Here is a 16,490-nt window from a genome sequence, read left to right on the forward strand (position 1 = left end):
AATTTTTCAAACAATCTTCAAAATGTTTTGAAAATAAATTTTAAAAAACAGTTTGATAATCTGAAAACTGTTAGTGGTATATATTGATCCTTGCACTGTAACTTGGATTTGGCCCGCACTTTTCTCTCGCACTTTTGACAACAATATTTCCAAAAACTAGGCAACCAGCAGTTGTTTATTTACATTTCCAGTCGCAGTTTCCACCAAACTGGACATTCGCACTTTAAAATTGCGATTGACAGGTGAGCAACATCGGCTCGCTTTGATCGTTTTTTGAGAAAATTAAAATTTCCCAAGCCAGCTTGACAAGTCGCAATAGTGCGATCGATAGCAATAATTTAGTGCGAAGTCCAAGTTAGTGAGAATTGCGCAATATTTTTCCAAAATCTTTAAAAATTTATACACATTTATTTATACATTACAAGAGAACTGTGCAATTCTGTACAAAAATAGCTTTTTTCAAATTAAAATAATTTTTCATACAAAACTAGTATGGTAAAATGCAAAAATCTGTACTTTTTTCTGGTTGTGACAAAGTTGTAGGTATGGATAAAAACTACACCGAACAAATTATATGTACACGAATAAATATTGCTGATCTCAAAAATAACTTAAGCAATTGCGTCGTGAAACTGCTTACTTTTCATGTCATCCTCAAACGACAAAACGGCTTACTTTTCTCTACCAAAAATATATTTCCCCAATTTTTTTTTTAATTCTATTCAAGAGGGTTTTCAAAATTGCAAAAAATTGTTTATTTACAACTCGTTTCAAAATGTGTTTTTTTGCACACTTGTCGTAATTATCCAACTCAGTAAACCTCTTTGGATAAATGTTATGCTGAAAAAACTTTCTTTTTACATCTTGTTGCATAAACTACTTTTTGTCACAGAAACTTGATTTCTTAAATCCTGTATTTTTTCATATGTTTTAGAGGACATAAAAATGCCATCTTTCGAGAAAATTCCAGAATGAGCAATTCCATGTCAAATAGGGAATCGATTGTACTCGACCCTCTCCGATTTCAATGAAACTTTGTAGATATGTTATCCTAGGCATATATAAGCCATTTTTGTGTATATGGAGCCAGTAATACTCGATAATGACATTTGAAAAGGGCGTAAGTGTTTTCAATATTTTTGTAGTCTGTCATATACTGCCCATGTTCGCATGAATGTCCCATATGCAAAAACAGCAAGCTGAGATAAACGCATTTGAAGTTTGTCCCATACATAAGGCTACGTGTTAAGTTTTCGCGAAAAAACTGGATTTCCTCCTAATTTCTAGAACAAAGTACTGGATGTTATAGGCTCTTTTGAAAGAGCACACGATTTTGAACCAAACTGCATCAATAACTCGAAATCGATGAAAATGCATATGGGACATTTATGCGATCAGGGGCAGTATAGAAATTGCCAAAAACCATCAAAAAACCTATTTTTTCAACATTTTTATTTCTAAAACCGCTGTAACTTCACAAGGATTGGACTAAGGACAATGGTCAATATGGAGACTTTTATGTAAAATTGTCTGGAGAATCGATTCCCGTATTCGGTTTTTGAAAATTTTGACGTTTAGAGCACCTCTAAAAAAACAGTTTCAGTAAATGTTTTTTTGTATTTTTTAAGGTGAGTTGCTCCATCCTGCATTTTTCGTGAGTCTTTTTGTGACATCTTAGGCTATTTTCACAAAAATTTTGAGCGAAAAAAAATCGTGGGCTCATCTTCAAATTTGATCTTAAAAATCAAAAAATCTCATAAAAGTGGAGTGTTTTTTTTTTCAATGTATTTTTTTTCGGAAAGCCCGTCAAATTTCCTACAAGTTTGTCTTTGACCACTTTTTGATACGATGCAACGGCTTCGAGATACAGCAATGTTTAAATTACGAAATACAAAAATATTGAAAACACTTCCGCCCTTTTCAAATGTCATTATCGAGTGTTACTGGCTCCATATACACAAAAATGGCTTATATATGCCTAGGATAACATGTCTACAAAGTTTCATTGAAATCGGAGAGGGTCGAGAAAAAAGTACCTACAAAATTCCTGTTTTGACTAAATTTTAAATTTCAGGTCCAACATTCTAAATTTCTAGCAAAAACATATGACAAAATGCTTTACATATTATTACTGCTTAAGAAAATATTTTTTTCACGATTACAATGAAATGTTTCTTTAAATTGTGTTAATTTCACTTTTTATGAAGAAAATAGAAAGAAGATCCATTAAAATATTCTAAATAACTCAGCCATTCTTTCTCTCATTTTCAGACATAAAAACTTGAACAAGTTATTCGCGAAAAATCAGTGAAACCATGTGAAATTAGTGCAAAGTTAAAAATTCGAAGAAGAACACCATCGCACACTGGTACTCAACTGGTGCCGATTATGCCGCTTTTGGTCGTCCAGCGGAGTGCGCATGGAGTGGCATTAGACCACCAATTCAATCACTGCTTTTATCAGAAGCCATCAAAAGTGAGCCCGCCGCCGCCTACTAGGACGACGCCGACCAAGACTGCGACTGCGACAGGCCACGTCCAATTTACCAAAATAGAAGAACCATTATCAGCCGTGGATCAGCAGGCGCTGGATTTCACCATGTCCAAATTTAAAGCCAGCTCCGCTGCCTCGACCGCGGCCACCCGCCATCCGCTGTATCGGCAGTTTTACGGGGCCGGTGCCGGAGGTGGGGGAGGACCGGATGAGTCGCCACCGTACGAGAAGAACCACGAGGAACAAGGTAATTGTCAGAGACGAATTCGATTGGCTATCGCAGATAGCGAGCTGTCAAAACAAGATCATCATCATCCACTGTGTCAGAGACTGAGATTCTGCTCGGCAAAGTGGAAAAAGTCATCCCACAGTGCCTCGTACCCATTAAGGGGATAGAGGCACACACACATATCTATTAAGGTGAAAGGTACCACCGAGCAAAACCATAAACTCCTTATAAATCATCATTAAGTCAATCAAATAATCGTTCTAAAATCGTCCCCTATGCTCTAGAACTTCCTCCGTCAAGAGTGAAGAGTGAAAATAAAGGCCCGAGATTTGTTTTGCTCAAGGGGCAACCCTTTCAAGAGATTCCGGCACCTTTTCTTCCTCATTCCTCCTTCAAGAAGGGCGAACTTCTCGAGGGGACGATCCCTTTTGTCGCGTGCGGCGGTTGTCATCGGGTTTCGCTCGAGATGTAGAGGCGTGTGTGACAGGACATAAAAAACAACCCCCAAGCCATGTCGGGAGAACATAAGTGTTTTCCACAAGGAAGGGTTTGCGCCATATAAAAGGGGTAAATCTATGATTTATTCAGCAAATTCCTTGCGAACGTTCAGTCACGAAGGGAGAAATTGTTTATTTTATTCAATTGTAAATTGAGGCAATTTTTGGGAAATTTGAGCCTGCTAGGTGGATCAGTTTATATTAGCTTGTAATACACTGGAAAAAAGCATGTCGCTCAAGTAGGCGACGGGGTGATCAAACGGGTGCAAGTTGGTTGTTGAAAGGGGAGCCTACTGCGACCAAGATAAACGTTATTTGATTTGGTGCAAAGTCAACCGGAATTGAAAATTTGTTCCGTCGTCAAGCTTGTACGCAATTTTGTGGTCGGGAAAGCTGGTGGGGTGCATAAATTATGCGGTTTAGATTCGCGGTTTTTTGTTGAGTGTGGGAATTTCTGTGAATCAATATGAAAATCAACAGTTTTAGAAATTTTGAGTTTTTCAATGGCAAATTTTTTCTTATAAAAAACAAAATTATTTTTCAAAATGCTTATCACTGAAACCTTAAACTTTTCGCTCAGTTGGCCCACTCAGAGTTGCGTGCAGCCTGCTACGATTTGCATGCTCAGCTGCAAGTTCTGTTCTGTGGTGTGCAGTCAGAGGCAGACGTAATTAAAATATCGTTAGATATATCAACAGAAGGAGCGCTCCTTGGGGCAAGGTTTTTCGTCAAGTTGCTTTAAAATAAAATAACAATAAAAAAGAGCACTACTGCTGCTGCTGTCGAAGAAACCTTGGAGAACGCCAAGGAAAACATGGAAATCGTCATGCAAAATCATGCTAATTAGCTCTCATTACATTTTGCAAATATTTTCGCTGCAAAAAAACAGAAGGCATAATGCTCCGCAGCAGGTTCTTCCCCGTCTCTCTCTCCCTCAAGGCAGCGCCTAGTTAAACATTCATAACTGGGCCGAACAGTGTCAGTGGAACGATTTATATATGTGAATAAAAAGTTGTAAAATTAATTTTTTGCTCTGCACACTGCACACGGTTGATGGTGTTGCAACGCGTGCAGCAAATCGTCAACTGCGCCCATGGACTTATCAGTCAGTCAGTCAGAGCCTACTAGACTGCGCTGGCGGCTAAGCAAACAAATAATTAGTCGGACTTGAACCACCATTGCTCATCAAAGAGTGCCAATTAGGCAGAGAAGCTGAGCTCGGATGGCAGCGCCTACTGGCGGTCGTGCCGCAAGGTAACAATTTGCATAGCATTTAAACAAGGTAACCAGGCCTACTAAGGTGCTGCTGCTATTTTAGATTTAGACAAGTCTGACGGACGTGTTTATTTCGAGAAATGTTTCAGAATTTCAATTTGTTTCCCCTTCTCAACGCCGCTGTTCTGCGGCGTTACTTTGCATGTCGTTATTGGGCTCAGCCGGACCGTGGACACTCTGTGAGGGGCCGTTGAAGATGATAATTATAGCTGGCACCCCCTTCGCCCTTCCTCAAAAAGGCTGGAATTGCTGATAATGATCTCGTGATGTCGCATAATTACCACCAACAACTGCGGCGCGCGAGGAACGTCTCATTTTTTTCCTACTATAAAACACAATATACTTGAGGTGTACAATGTTCAAGCTTTTTTTATTCCCTTCTCTCGTTTTCAAAAAATGTAATAATAAAAAAATATACGCACAGAGACCACCGGGGCCGGAGATCGTGTGGTTTGATCGTGTCTCCCCCCGAAAATTCAAATGAGAGCTTGTCTGACCAGGCCCCGCAGTTTGTAGGAATTGAAGAAGACAACACGACAGCCATACAAAAATTTGGTGGCGCTCGCGAACGCGCGGCACAAACTGTAATTAACACCCCATGATCATTTACGAGGATCCGGCGCAAGAGCACTGTAATTAGTAGGCTGGTTTCGTATAATCAGACGAATGCTGGTGACAAGTAGGCTTGTTGTTTTTTGTTTTGGGTTCGATGAGGATCGAAGTGGTTCATACCACCATGTTTAAAAACAAATGTTTAAATATTTTAACAAAATAAGTTATTGAATAGTAACACTTATCGTGTTTTTTAAACTTAAAATAGTAAACTTTCTCAATAATTCATTTTCTATTTCAATCTAAAATTTAAACACATCATAATTCTAAATAATTCTAAAGCCGTTCCTGAAATTTGTCTTTAATTAAAGGATGTTAAAAATAATTTTAAAGTCCACTCATTGGATGTCAACACCAAGGGGACCATCGAGGAAGAGAAGCATCAGTTTACAAAACCATGCAAAGTAAAGTCTCGATTGAGATTTTTTTTGTCTGATACCCAACTATCAGAGAGAATCATGGCACTCCCTTAAAAACTCTGTTTTGCATAGAAATAGGTCAGCCAAAATATTGACAATCGGAAAGTTTTGAAATCAAAGGGAACTTTAAGGAAGGGAATCATCGATAAATGGATCAATATTGAGATAATGAAGATCGAAAACCAGAGAGTCGACTGAACATTTTTTTTAGATTTCGGCCATCCAATTTTTTGCATTTATTTATCAGGTTGAAGGCATTTTGCATCATTTCTTTGTCCATATTATTTCCAAACAAATTTGACAGCAGTCCATGCAAAAATAATATGTGAAAATTCAAAAATCTTAATTTTTTGAAGGAATTTATTGATCGATTTGTTGTCTTTGGCAAGGTTGTAGGTATGGATGAGGACTTCACAAAAAAAAAAAAAACAAAAATAAAATGAAATACGATTTTTCTGATGATATTTTTCTAGTTTTATAAATCAATTTTTTGTCTCTATAAATTGATTTACAAAACAATACATTTTTAATTCTATTTATATTCTTATCGGAGCATAAAATTACATCTTTTCTGAAAATTCCAGAAAAGGCAAAAAATCTTTAAATAATGATTTAAAAAAAAATCAAAAAATAAGTCCAGACTGTTTGATTGAAGTTTCTAAACCAAAACTTGAGTGTTTTTTTGATAAAGTGCACCATTTTAAAGTTATAGCCATTTTTAGTCAATATTTTAGATGGGACAAATATTTAATATTAAACCGGTTCAACATTTCAGTTTCCAAAATTTTCATTTTTTTTTTTCGTAGAGATCAAAATGTAGGGAATTCTACTCTATTTTTTTCCTGAAATGGACAAACTTGGGTTATGGGACATTCCAGGTCATCTGAGTACACTTTTGGACTCGACCTTCACCGATTTGGACCAAACTTGGAGGGAACTTTCATCTATCGATAGTGAACATAAATCCCAAGATTTAACCATCCTTTTATTTTTGGCACCGCCCTCATTTTTGACGATTTTCTAAAAAACTGTATCTTTTATTATAATCATAACTTTGCAACTGTTTGAGCAAAAACTTTCTACAGGTTGCATTTTATAGAAAATTGTCCAAGGAATTCAATAAAAATAAGATTTTCACGCCTTAATGCTCCCTAATATTAAATTTAAACGTTTTGAGTATTTAAATTCAGTTTTGACCAATTCCTTATATTTTTTTTTTATTTTATTACCATCGTGTTCCCCGGACAATTTTACATAATAATTAATGTAGACCTCAAACTAAAATGATCTATTGGCGAGACACAACGATTTTACTGAAAAAAGTTTTGATTTCGCTCTATCCTATGAATGCAAATCCGAAATAAGTTTCTCAAATATGTATAAAAACCGAACTATGCGGGATTCATCGCTTTTTGTTGAAAAGTACACTATGTTCTTCGTGTGCTGCACAAAATCAAACTTTTTTCAATAAAATCACCGCTTCTCGCTAAAAGTTCATTTTAGTTTGAGGTCTACATTGATTATTATGTAAAATTGTCCGGGGAACACGATGGTGATATAATAAAAAAAAATAAAAATATAGGAAATTGGTCAAAACAGAATTTTAATATTTAAAACGTTGGAAGTTGATAATTTAAGATCATGTTTCAACAAAGAATGTTTGATGTAATTTTTCCTTCAATTGATATTTTTTTCTTAAGAAATAATCAACAAGAATCTACAGTATCGATAAAAAGATTGCCAATCGTTTTTGGATGGTATTAAGAAGTTTGCCATTTGTGAAACAGAAAATTTTAAAAATAGATAAATATTTTAGGAGTGTATTTTTTAAATCTTCTTCATGAAGTCAAGTATAAGCTCATGATTAGAAATCCGCATATCATTTTTATTATAACTGGTGAAAAAATCATGTAATAAGTTGGAAATGTAAAAAAACATTAGGATTTACTATAAACAGTAAATTTAAAGAGAATGCATTCAAAATATGTCTTTTATAACAATTTATCTACAGAATTTTAAAATTAAAATGACATATTGTGCTTCGAATCTCGGACACTGATAAAAGCTGATTCGAAATCTGGACACTAGTTTTTGCTTATGAATCGCACAAATTTGGACTAAAATTTTAATGATTGGTATTCCGTAGGTCTCAAAGAAGCTTTAAACATCAAAAAATCTATATTTTGTACAACAATTTGCTAGGATTCAAGGAACCTGAACTTTTTGGTTTGCTTTCCAGTTGCTTAGGACGCCCATGAATTTTTTCACAGTTGTGGTAAACTCATATTTTATTTTTATTTAATTGTTTTGATCTCCAAATAAGTATGAAATAAAAGTTGATGTAAAAATTTATCAAATAGGACAGTTTTGACAGTTATTATGCGAACTTACTTATATTTGTTTCGAAACGTCCGGGAATTCGAAGCATGACGTTACCGGAGCATGTAATTTGATTTGTAGTTCTTTTCTAATTTAATTTAATTTAGATTGAATTTTCAAGATTTTTTTCATATGTTGGCTCGAAGCTCGAACAAGGTTGGTACTACGTATGGAATGTTTCTTTTTTAAGAGTCTTGGATGTTTCTACATGTACTGCAGGTTGGGAACAACGAAAAAAAAATACCAATTGGATTACAAACCATGCTTAAACATTCATGCATCATTAAAAATATACAAAAATCATACCAACCCAAATTTCTTTCACATTCCAACTTCAGTTCATTCCCAAAATCGTCCACTTTGCTCCTCATTTCCTCCAATTCGTCACATTTATGAATGAACGCCGTCTCGCTCTCAAGCAACCTGAACTCCTCTAGAAATTACACCTAGTTGCCTTTGGTTCCCGACGATTGACGAACCTGCCAGTCAGTCAGTCAGTCAGTATCGCCATCAAAGCAAGCCAGGCCAGGAAGTTCAAAATTATCCATAATTACCGCCAACAATGAACGTTAACACCGTTTCGCTCGATCTCTGCGCTCTGCGAGCCATCATCGAAGGTGGCGGTTGTCCCGCAGCAGTCTCAGCAGCCTTCTTGGATCTTTTCCATATATTCAAATAATCGAACCTCGCCGGAATATTATTCATCTCTCAGGGGCGATTATATCATTTTTGAGCCATCACCATCTCGGTTCCGCTTGTTAGATCGCGAGCGCGAGCGTCTTTTGTCCAAACTCATCATCCGAAAAAAGCTCGAGGATCAGAGCGGATCACCGAGAGCGGTAATTTCCTAGAAGATGATGATGATGTTGATCGCTTGGGATGGAGTTAATTTTAAAATTTGAATTTTTAAACGAATTATGGTGTGCTTCTGTGAACCGGACAGAAAATTAGGGCTACTTGGATGGAGGGTGGGGAGTGGGGGAAAAGCGGAAATTAGCGTTCAGCCCGTCAAAACAGAGCAACGTACCCGTCCATCATAGTAGGCGCCCATATGTGTAACGGGGCAATCACGAACGGGGGCTACTCTGACCACAATTAGACGCTAGAAATGGCTCACTTTTTGGCGGTCAGTCCAAAATGTATGTAAGAAAGTCCCAACTATGAAGAAGGAAGGAAAAAATTGCGATATCAATCTGGATTTCCATACACACTAATTAGTATGGTTCCAATTAGACCACGGAGGGAAATCTTCCGCCGTACTTATTTAAGTTTGACATGACAGTTGCCTTTCAGAGAGGCCCCTTCGCGATATCCATCTTAATATTTAATTTTGGGCTTCGCGTTGCGTGGCGAGAGACCTGCTATTCAAATTAACAATTTGACGATTCCCTTGGCCGCGCCACCACGGAGGTACGTAATAATTTAAATTTCCCAAAATATGAGCTTCACACTCAGGAGGCCGCGACGTGAAGACGCGCGCGGCGAGTGGCCACACCTGAGTGACCCTTTTGCAGGTGGGGGTGCTGCTACACCCTATTGTTATAATTGTACACCACCTCGCCTCCTTTGATGTCACTGTGTCGAAAGTTTTGTACCAGTTTTCATAAAAAGGTGGAATTTATTGGGGGCTATAATTGTAAATCTTGTCCGCAAACAAGTTAATTTGGGTAACCATTAGGGTGCCCAGAATATGGGACTTTTTTTCAAAACCTCGCTCCACAAGCTGAATATTGTTCCTTGACCTATTTTAGGACTCTGGGCCAAATATAAGCAAAAATCGGTCATAATTTACCAATTGATACTCGGAGGTGAAGTTTGTATGGGAAAAATCGAAAAAATGTATGGAAAACCCAAGATTCTTACGGTTTGGTCTGCACGGTGCGCTACTTCCATCCAAATATTCCCAAAAGTGAGATTTTTATTGAAAATTTAATGCTCTACAACTTTGTAGAACACACCAAAGCTGTAAAACTCGATCCTGAAAAGTTATTAGCGATTTAAAAAAAGTCATTTTTGTATGAAAAACATTTTTTTCGCGAACTTTAGGCTCTGGTATCAATGGGTTAATCTCATCCAATTTCGCTCAAAATTTACACAGATGCTTAAAATAACCCAAAAAACTGTTTTTCGCTTGTGGAGCAGGGGGTCATTTTTTCTGGGCACCCTAGTAACCATTTGAATCCGTGCATGCGTTTGTAATTTATTATCTTTGGAATTAAGTTTTTGAATAAGAAAATTTTAGAAATTTGCTTGTTTTTTGCTTTCTTTTTTGTAATTTTCAAAACTTTTTAAAATAATTCATCGATAACTCACATCTCGATCTAAGCAAGCCTCAAACAACCCAACCTGAGAACCAACGACGACGTCAACTCGTCTGGTTGGCCGGGCGCCTCTCCGTTTTCCAAAGGCTACTGCCACCGTTGACCAACCTCGCAACCCGAGCCCGGCTATCTCTGCTGTAGAGTTTCCCAGAGACTACTGCGATGCGGTCACAAAGTTGGAGCGGCGGCGAGCGCGGTGTGACAAATTTTATGTGTTTTTAAAAACGACAATGATAAACGCGCGGGAAGTGAGAAAATAGGAATAAAAATTGTCAAATAGTACAAGCAATTATTTTTTATGTGTCACAGTTGTTTATCTCCGGGTTCGGGCTTTTTGTGCGGCGGCAGCAGAGTGCGTTTTTTGTGTTTCTTTTTCCGAAAAGACACACAATTTATCGCACTCTTGTGAGCGCTAAGGTCAAACGGCGGCGGTGACCGGCCGGGAAGGTCGAAAATTGGCGGTGACCAAGCAAAAAAAAAATACTCGTTTTGAGGCGGAATCAGTGAAAATTGATCTACGATTGAACTTTTTTGCTTTTATTAGCTTTGATCAATCGCTACAATTTTGCTTAAAAAACTGGATTTAAAATTTGACTTGTGGCTAATTTTAAAGTTTTTTAAGCTTTCTTCGGCATGATTTCCTACCATTTTCTCTATGAGACTTGAAAAGTTAGATAACTCGTTTCTGAAATACAGCCTCACAAAGAATTTAGATCGACGAAAATTAGTTTTGAGTGTCACCTAAGCAGCCAGTAATTTTCAACTGGCAATTTCTCGTAAAATATTGATTCGATTTTAAATGCTAAAGAATGAATCCTTTGTGAAATTTTCTGAACTTTTCGATTTACTCTAACACACCAAATTAATTGACTCGGAGCGTTTGATACGGTATGTCCACGCGGGACTGGGCCATTCGGCAGAAAATTATTCGGCAGAATGACATTCGGCGGAAAGCCGAACGGCAGAAAAACAATCGGCGGAATGGGTCATTCGGCAGAAAAGGTCATTCGGCAGAAAATACATTTGGCAGAAAAGCTTGTTCGGCAGAAAATCAATTGGCAGAATGTCATTAGGCGGAATGGTACAAACGGCAGAATAACTCGTTAGGCCGAATAAGTCGTTTGGCAGAATGTCGTTGAGCGGAATAGTACGAAAGGCAGAAAAGATCATTGAGCCGAATAAGGGCATCTCCACCGCAGGGACCTAATTGCGTTGCAAAGCTAATTTGGCACCCGCGTCAAGCCCACCGCGGTACTTGTGCGAGAGCTAATTTAGGTTCGAGTTCATCCGTGTTCATCCGAATCTAAACAAAACTCAGGTTAGCTCCGGGATCTACCGGGAGCAAATCGTCTGACGGATGGTTTTTTCAAGCAAAACAATGTAATTAGGCCAATGTGAGTTTGTAAACAAAGAGTTTATCCTGCTCACGTCAGTAAATGTTTACATTAGGAGTGATGATTGATTTTTCGATTTCAATTCTTCGAGTTTGGAGATATTTTCCCTCCTGTGCTGCAAGTTTACGCATGAAAAATGACTTTTGGCCACCTTTTGGCAATCTAGGGTGATGCAGTTTAGTTTTTGAGGTCAGATTGGGGCTGTGTTTGATTAATTTTGGTCAACGCATTGTCGATCAACTGCTGGACATCACAGAAAAAAAAATGATGGTAATATTCATCAGGAAATGGTGACAGATTTTGTGGCAAAATAAATGATTAATTTTACCCCAGAAAATGATGAATTTTCATCAGTTTTTGATGAATATTCATCAGGTTCACATTTTTACACATTTTTTATGTAATATTACACAAATAAAGAGGTAATATTCAACCTACCAAATTTTCAACATTCCAAAATTCAACTTTTTTTTTCTGTGATGCAAGAGACAAGTCATTGGTATTGAATAAAAAGCAAAATTCAAGCAAAACATTTTAAATAAGCCAATACGGATTCGAAAACATGCAATCCTGATCTTAAATTCTAAAATTCTAAAATTCTAAAATTCTAAAATTCTAAAATTTTAAATTCTTAAATTCTAAAATTCTAAAATTTCTAAAATTCTAAAATTCTTAATACTAAAAATTTTAAATTCTAAAATTCTTAAATTCTTAAATTCTTAAATTCTTAAATTCTTAAATTCTTAAATTCTTAAATTCTTAAATTCTTAAATTCTTAAATTCTTAAATTCTTAAATTCTTAAATTCTTAAATTCTTAAATTCTTAAATTCTTAAATTCTTAAATTCTTAAATTCTTAAATTCCTAAATTCTTAAATTCTTAAATTCTTAAATTCTTAAATTCTTAAATTCTTAAATTCTTAAATTCTTAAATTCTTAAATTCTTAAATTCTTAAATTCTTAAATTCTTAAATTCTTAAATTCTTAAATTCTTAAATTCTTAAATTCTTAAATTCTTAAATTCTTAAATTCTTAAATTCTTAAATTCTTAAATTCTTAAATTCTTAAATTCTTAAATTCTTAAATTCTTAAATTCTTAAATTCTTAAATTCTTAAATTCTTAAATTCTTAAATTCTTAAATTCTTAAATTCTTAAATTCTTAAATTCTTAAATTCTTAAATTCTTAAATTCTTAAATTCTTAAATTCTTAAATTCTTAAATTCTTAAATTCTTAAATTCTTAAATTCTTAAATTCTTAAATTCTTAAATTCTTAAATTCTTAAATTCTTAAATTCTTAAATTCTTAAATTCTTAAATTCTTAAATTCTTAAATTCTTAAATTCTTAAATTCTTAAATTCTTAAATTCTTAAATTCTTAAATTCTTAAATTCTTAAATTCTTAAATTCTTAAATTCTTAAATTCTTAAATTCTTAAATTCTTAAATTCTTAAATTCTTAAATTCTTAAATTCTTAAATTCTTAAATTCTTAAATTCTTAAATTCTTAAATTCTTAAATTCTTAAATTCTTAAATTCTTAAATTCTTAAATTCTTAAATTCTTAAATTCTTAAATTCTTAAATTCTTAAATTCTTAAATTCTTAAATTCTTAAATTCTTAAATTCTTAAATTCTTAAATTCTTAAATTCTTAAATTCTTAAATTCTTAAATTCTTAAATTCTTAAATTCTTAAATTCTTAAATTCTTAAATTCTTAAATTCTTAAATTCTTAAATTCTTAAATTCTTAAATTCTTAAATTCTTAAATTCTTAAATTCTTAAATTCTTAAATTCTTAAATTCTTAAATTCTTAAATTCTTAAATTCTTAAATTCTTAAATTCTTAAATTCTTAAATTCTTAAATTCTTAAATTCTTAAATTCTTAAATTCTTAAATTCTTAAATTCTTAAATTCTTAAATTCTTAAATTCTTAAATTCTTAAATTCTTAAATTCTTAAATTCTTAAATTCTTAAATTCTTAAATTCTTAAATTCTTAAATTCTTAAATTCTTAAATTCTTAAATTCTTAAATTCTTAAATTCTTAAATTCTTAAATTCTTAAATTCTTAAATTCTTAAATTCTTAAATTCTTAAATTCTTAAATTCTTAAATTCTTAAATTCTTAAATTCTTAAATTCTTAAATTCTTAAATTCTTAAATTCTTAAATTCTTAAATTCTTAAATTCTTAAATTCTTAAATTCTTAAATTCTTAAATTCTTAAATTCTTAAATTCTTAAATTCTTAAATTCTTAAATTCTTAAATTCTTAAATTCTTAAATTCTTAAATTCTTAAATTCTTAAATTCTTAAATTCTTAAATTCTTAAATTCTTAAATTCTTAAATTCTTAAATTCTTAAATTCTTAAATTCTTAAATTCTTAAATTCTTAAATTCTTAAATTCTTAAATTCTTAAATTCTTAAATTCTTAAATTCTTAAATTCTTAAATTCTTAAATTCTTAAATTCTTAAATTCTTAAATTCTTAAATTCTTAAATTCTTAAATTCTTAAATTCTTAAATTCTTAAATTCTTAAATTCTTAAATTCTTAAATTCTTAAATTCTTAAATTCTTAAATTCTTAAATTCTTAAATTCTTAAATTCCTTAAATTCTTAAATTCTTAAATTCTTAAATTCTTAAATTCTTAAATTCTTAAATTCTTAAATTCTTAAATTCTTAAATTCTTAAATTCTTAAATTCTTAAATTCTTAAATTCTTAAATTCTTAAATTCTTAAATTCCTAATTTCTTAAATTCTTAAATTCTTAAATTCTTAAATTCTTAAATTCCTAAATTCTTAAATTCTTAAATTCTTGGATCTTAAATTCTTAAAATTCTTAAATTCTTAAATTCTTAAATTCTTAAATTCTTAAATTCTTAAATTCTTAAATTCTTAAATTCTTAAATTCTTAAATTCTTAAATTCTTAAATTCTTAAATTCTTAAATTCTTAAATTCTTAAATTCTTAAATTCTTAAATTCTTAAATTCTTAAATTCTTAAATTCTTAAATTCTTAAATTCTTAAATTCTTAAATTCTTAAATTCTTAAATTCTTAAATTCTTAAATTCTTAAATTCTTAAATTCTTAAATTCTTAAATTCTTAAATTCTTAAATTCTTAAATTCTTAAATTCTTAAATTCTTAAATTCTTAAATTCTTAAATTCTTAAATTCTTAAATTCTTAAATTCTTAAATTCTTAAATTCTTAAATTCTTAAATTCTTAAATTCTTAAATTCTTAAATTCTTAAATTCTTAAATTCTTAAATTCTTAAATTCTTAAATTCTTAAATTCTTAAATTCTTAAATTCTTAAATTCTTAAATTCTTAAATTCTTAAATTCTTAAATTCTTAAATTCTTAAATTCTTAAATTCTTAAATTCTTAAATTCTTAAATTCTTAAATTCTTAAATTCTTAAATTCTTAAATTCTTAAATTCTTAAATTCTTAAATTCTTAAATTCTTAAATTCTTAAATTCTTAAATTCTTAAATTCTTAAATTCTTAAATTCTTAAATTCTTAAATTCTTAAATTCTTAAATTCCCAGATTTTTAAATTCTTAATTTCTTAAATTTTCAAATTCCTGATTTTGAATTCAATTTTTTTGTATTTTTGATAAAAATAGTGTTTTTTCGTAAATTTTTATTTTCGAATTTCTTAATTTCAGAGTTTTAAGCTTTTGGAATTTCGACTTGTAATTTCTGTTTTTTTTTTTATAAATTGTTGAGCTCTTGAATTTATAAATACTTTAATATTAAAATTATTATTCAATTCTGCATATTTTTAATTTTGAATTTCCAAATTTAAGATTTTTTATTATTGAGTTTTTCAGTCAGAAAATAGATATTTGTATGATAATTGTCAAGTTTTTTTTCACTCTGGTTTACTTCATTTCGATCCCATCCGTGTGGATCAATTGGACAGCGCACTGGACTCACAATCCAGAGGTTGCTGGTTGGTACTACCAATAGTGGCCGACATGTCTGCCGACAGCTATAAAGACAACTTCTTTTTTTACTCTATTCGACCATAAAACTATATCTGTCCTTTTAATTTCAAAATTCTGCATTTTGAGATTCGGCGGGGATTTTCAATATTATTATATCGTATACAAGATTATCAATACGTTTGTGATTTTCAGTCGCATACAAAAAGGAAAATTCCTATTCTTCGATTCATATTGCAAACAACCACCGTGCGAAGAAACGTCAAACGCCACTTTTCGTTTTTGTTGCTTTTTAGTTGCGTACCGCTTAAGAAAAATCTTTTCGTTGCCCTTTCCCTGGCCATTTTTTATATGGAGTTTTGCGTTCCTTCCAATCTGCGTATCAGCCTTTACGGTACTACTATTCAAAATATTTTTAATTCAAATGAAAAAAAATAATAATTAAAAATGTATTCGTATTTTTATTTTACTCCCTACCCTATATTTAAATTTTAAAAAATAATTTAAAAATGTTCAAATCGGTTAAGTTATTTTTAAATTTTGAACATTCATGTTTTAAACATAGGTGGCTGATTATTTTTTATTTAAAAAATACCAAAATAAATATAAATTCCACAATTTTTCAATTTAATAAAGTCGTTTTGAACCAAATAACTCATTTCTTTAATATTTATTAAAATTTGATAATAAAAATAAATGCATCTTCAACCAAAACGAATACAAATTATTCTAAAAATCGCTGAAAAAATTAGCCACCGGCAGCTCGGGGACTTCTCGAGCACCTATCTTGGCTACTCGACGGATCCCCGATGAACTTTTTCTTCGCTGAATGAACTCGAAGGCTAATTTAGCTTTAGCTTTGCTACCCGCGGTGCGAATGTTGGGGTGCAAACATGTCGCAAGCAAATCGGATGAACTCTTTTAAAAATTTG

General features: G+C 32.2%; 1 protein-coding gene across 6 annotated transcripts in view; it reads left to right on the forward strand.

Moving 5' to 3' along the window:
- Window positions 1–16,490, forward strand: part of LOC120427085 (protein nubbin-like) — a 175,899-nt gene that overhangs the window by 16,541 nt on the left and 142,868 nt on the right. For 5 of the 6 annotated variants that reach the window (XM_039591926.2, XM_039591929.2, XM_039591927.2 and 2 more), the window contains exon 2: window positions 2,272–2,740. The exons of the other annotated variant lie outside the window; for it this stretch is intronic. In XM_039591926.2, the coding sequence (XP_039447860.1) occupies window positions 2,389–2,740 (352 nt within the window). In that variant the 5' untranslated portion in view covers window positions 2,272–2,388. The remainder of the gene's footprint in view (window positions 1–2,271; window positions 2,741–16,490) is intronic. 6 annotated transcript variants of the gene reach the window in all.

Source organism: Culex pipiens, chromosome 2 (genome assembly GCF_016801865.2).
Source record: "Culex pipiens pallens isolate TS chromosome 2, TS_CPP_V2, whole genome shotgun sequence".
NCBI lineage: Eukaryota > Metazoa > Arthropoda > Insecta > Diptera > Culicidae > Culex > Culex pipiens.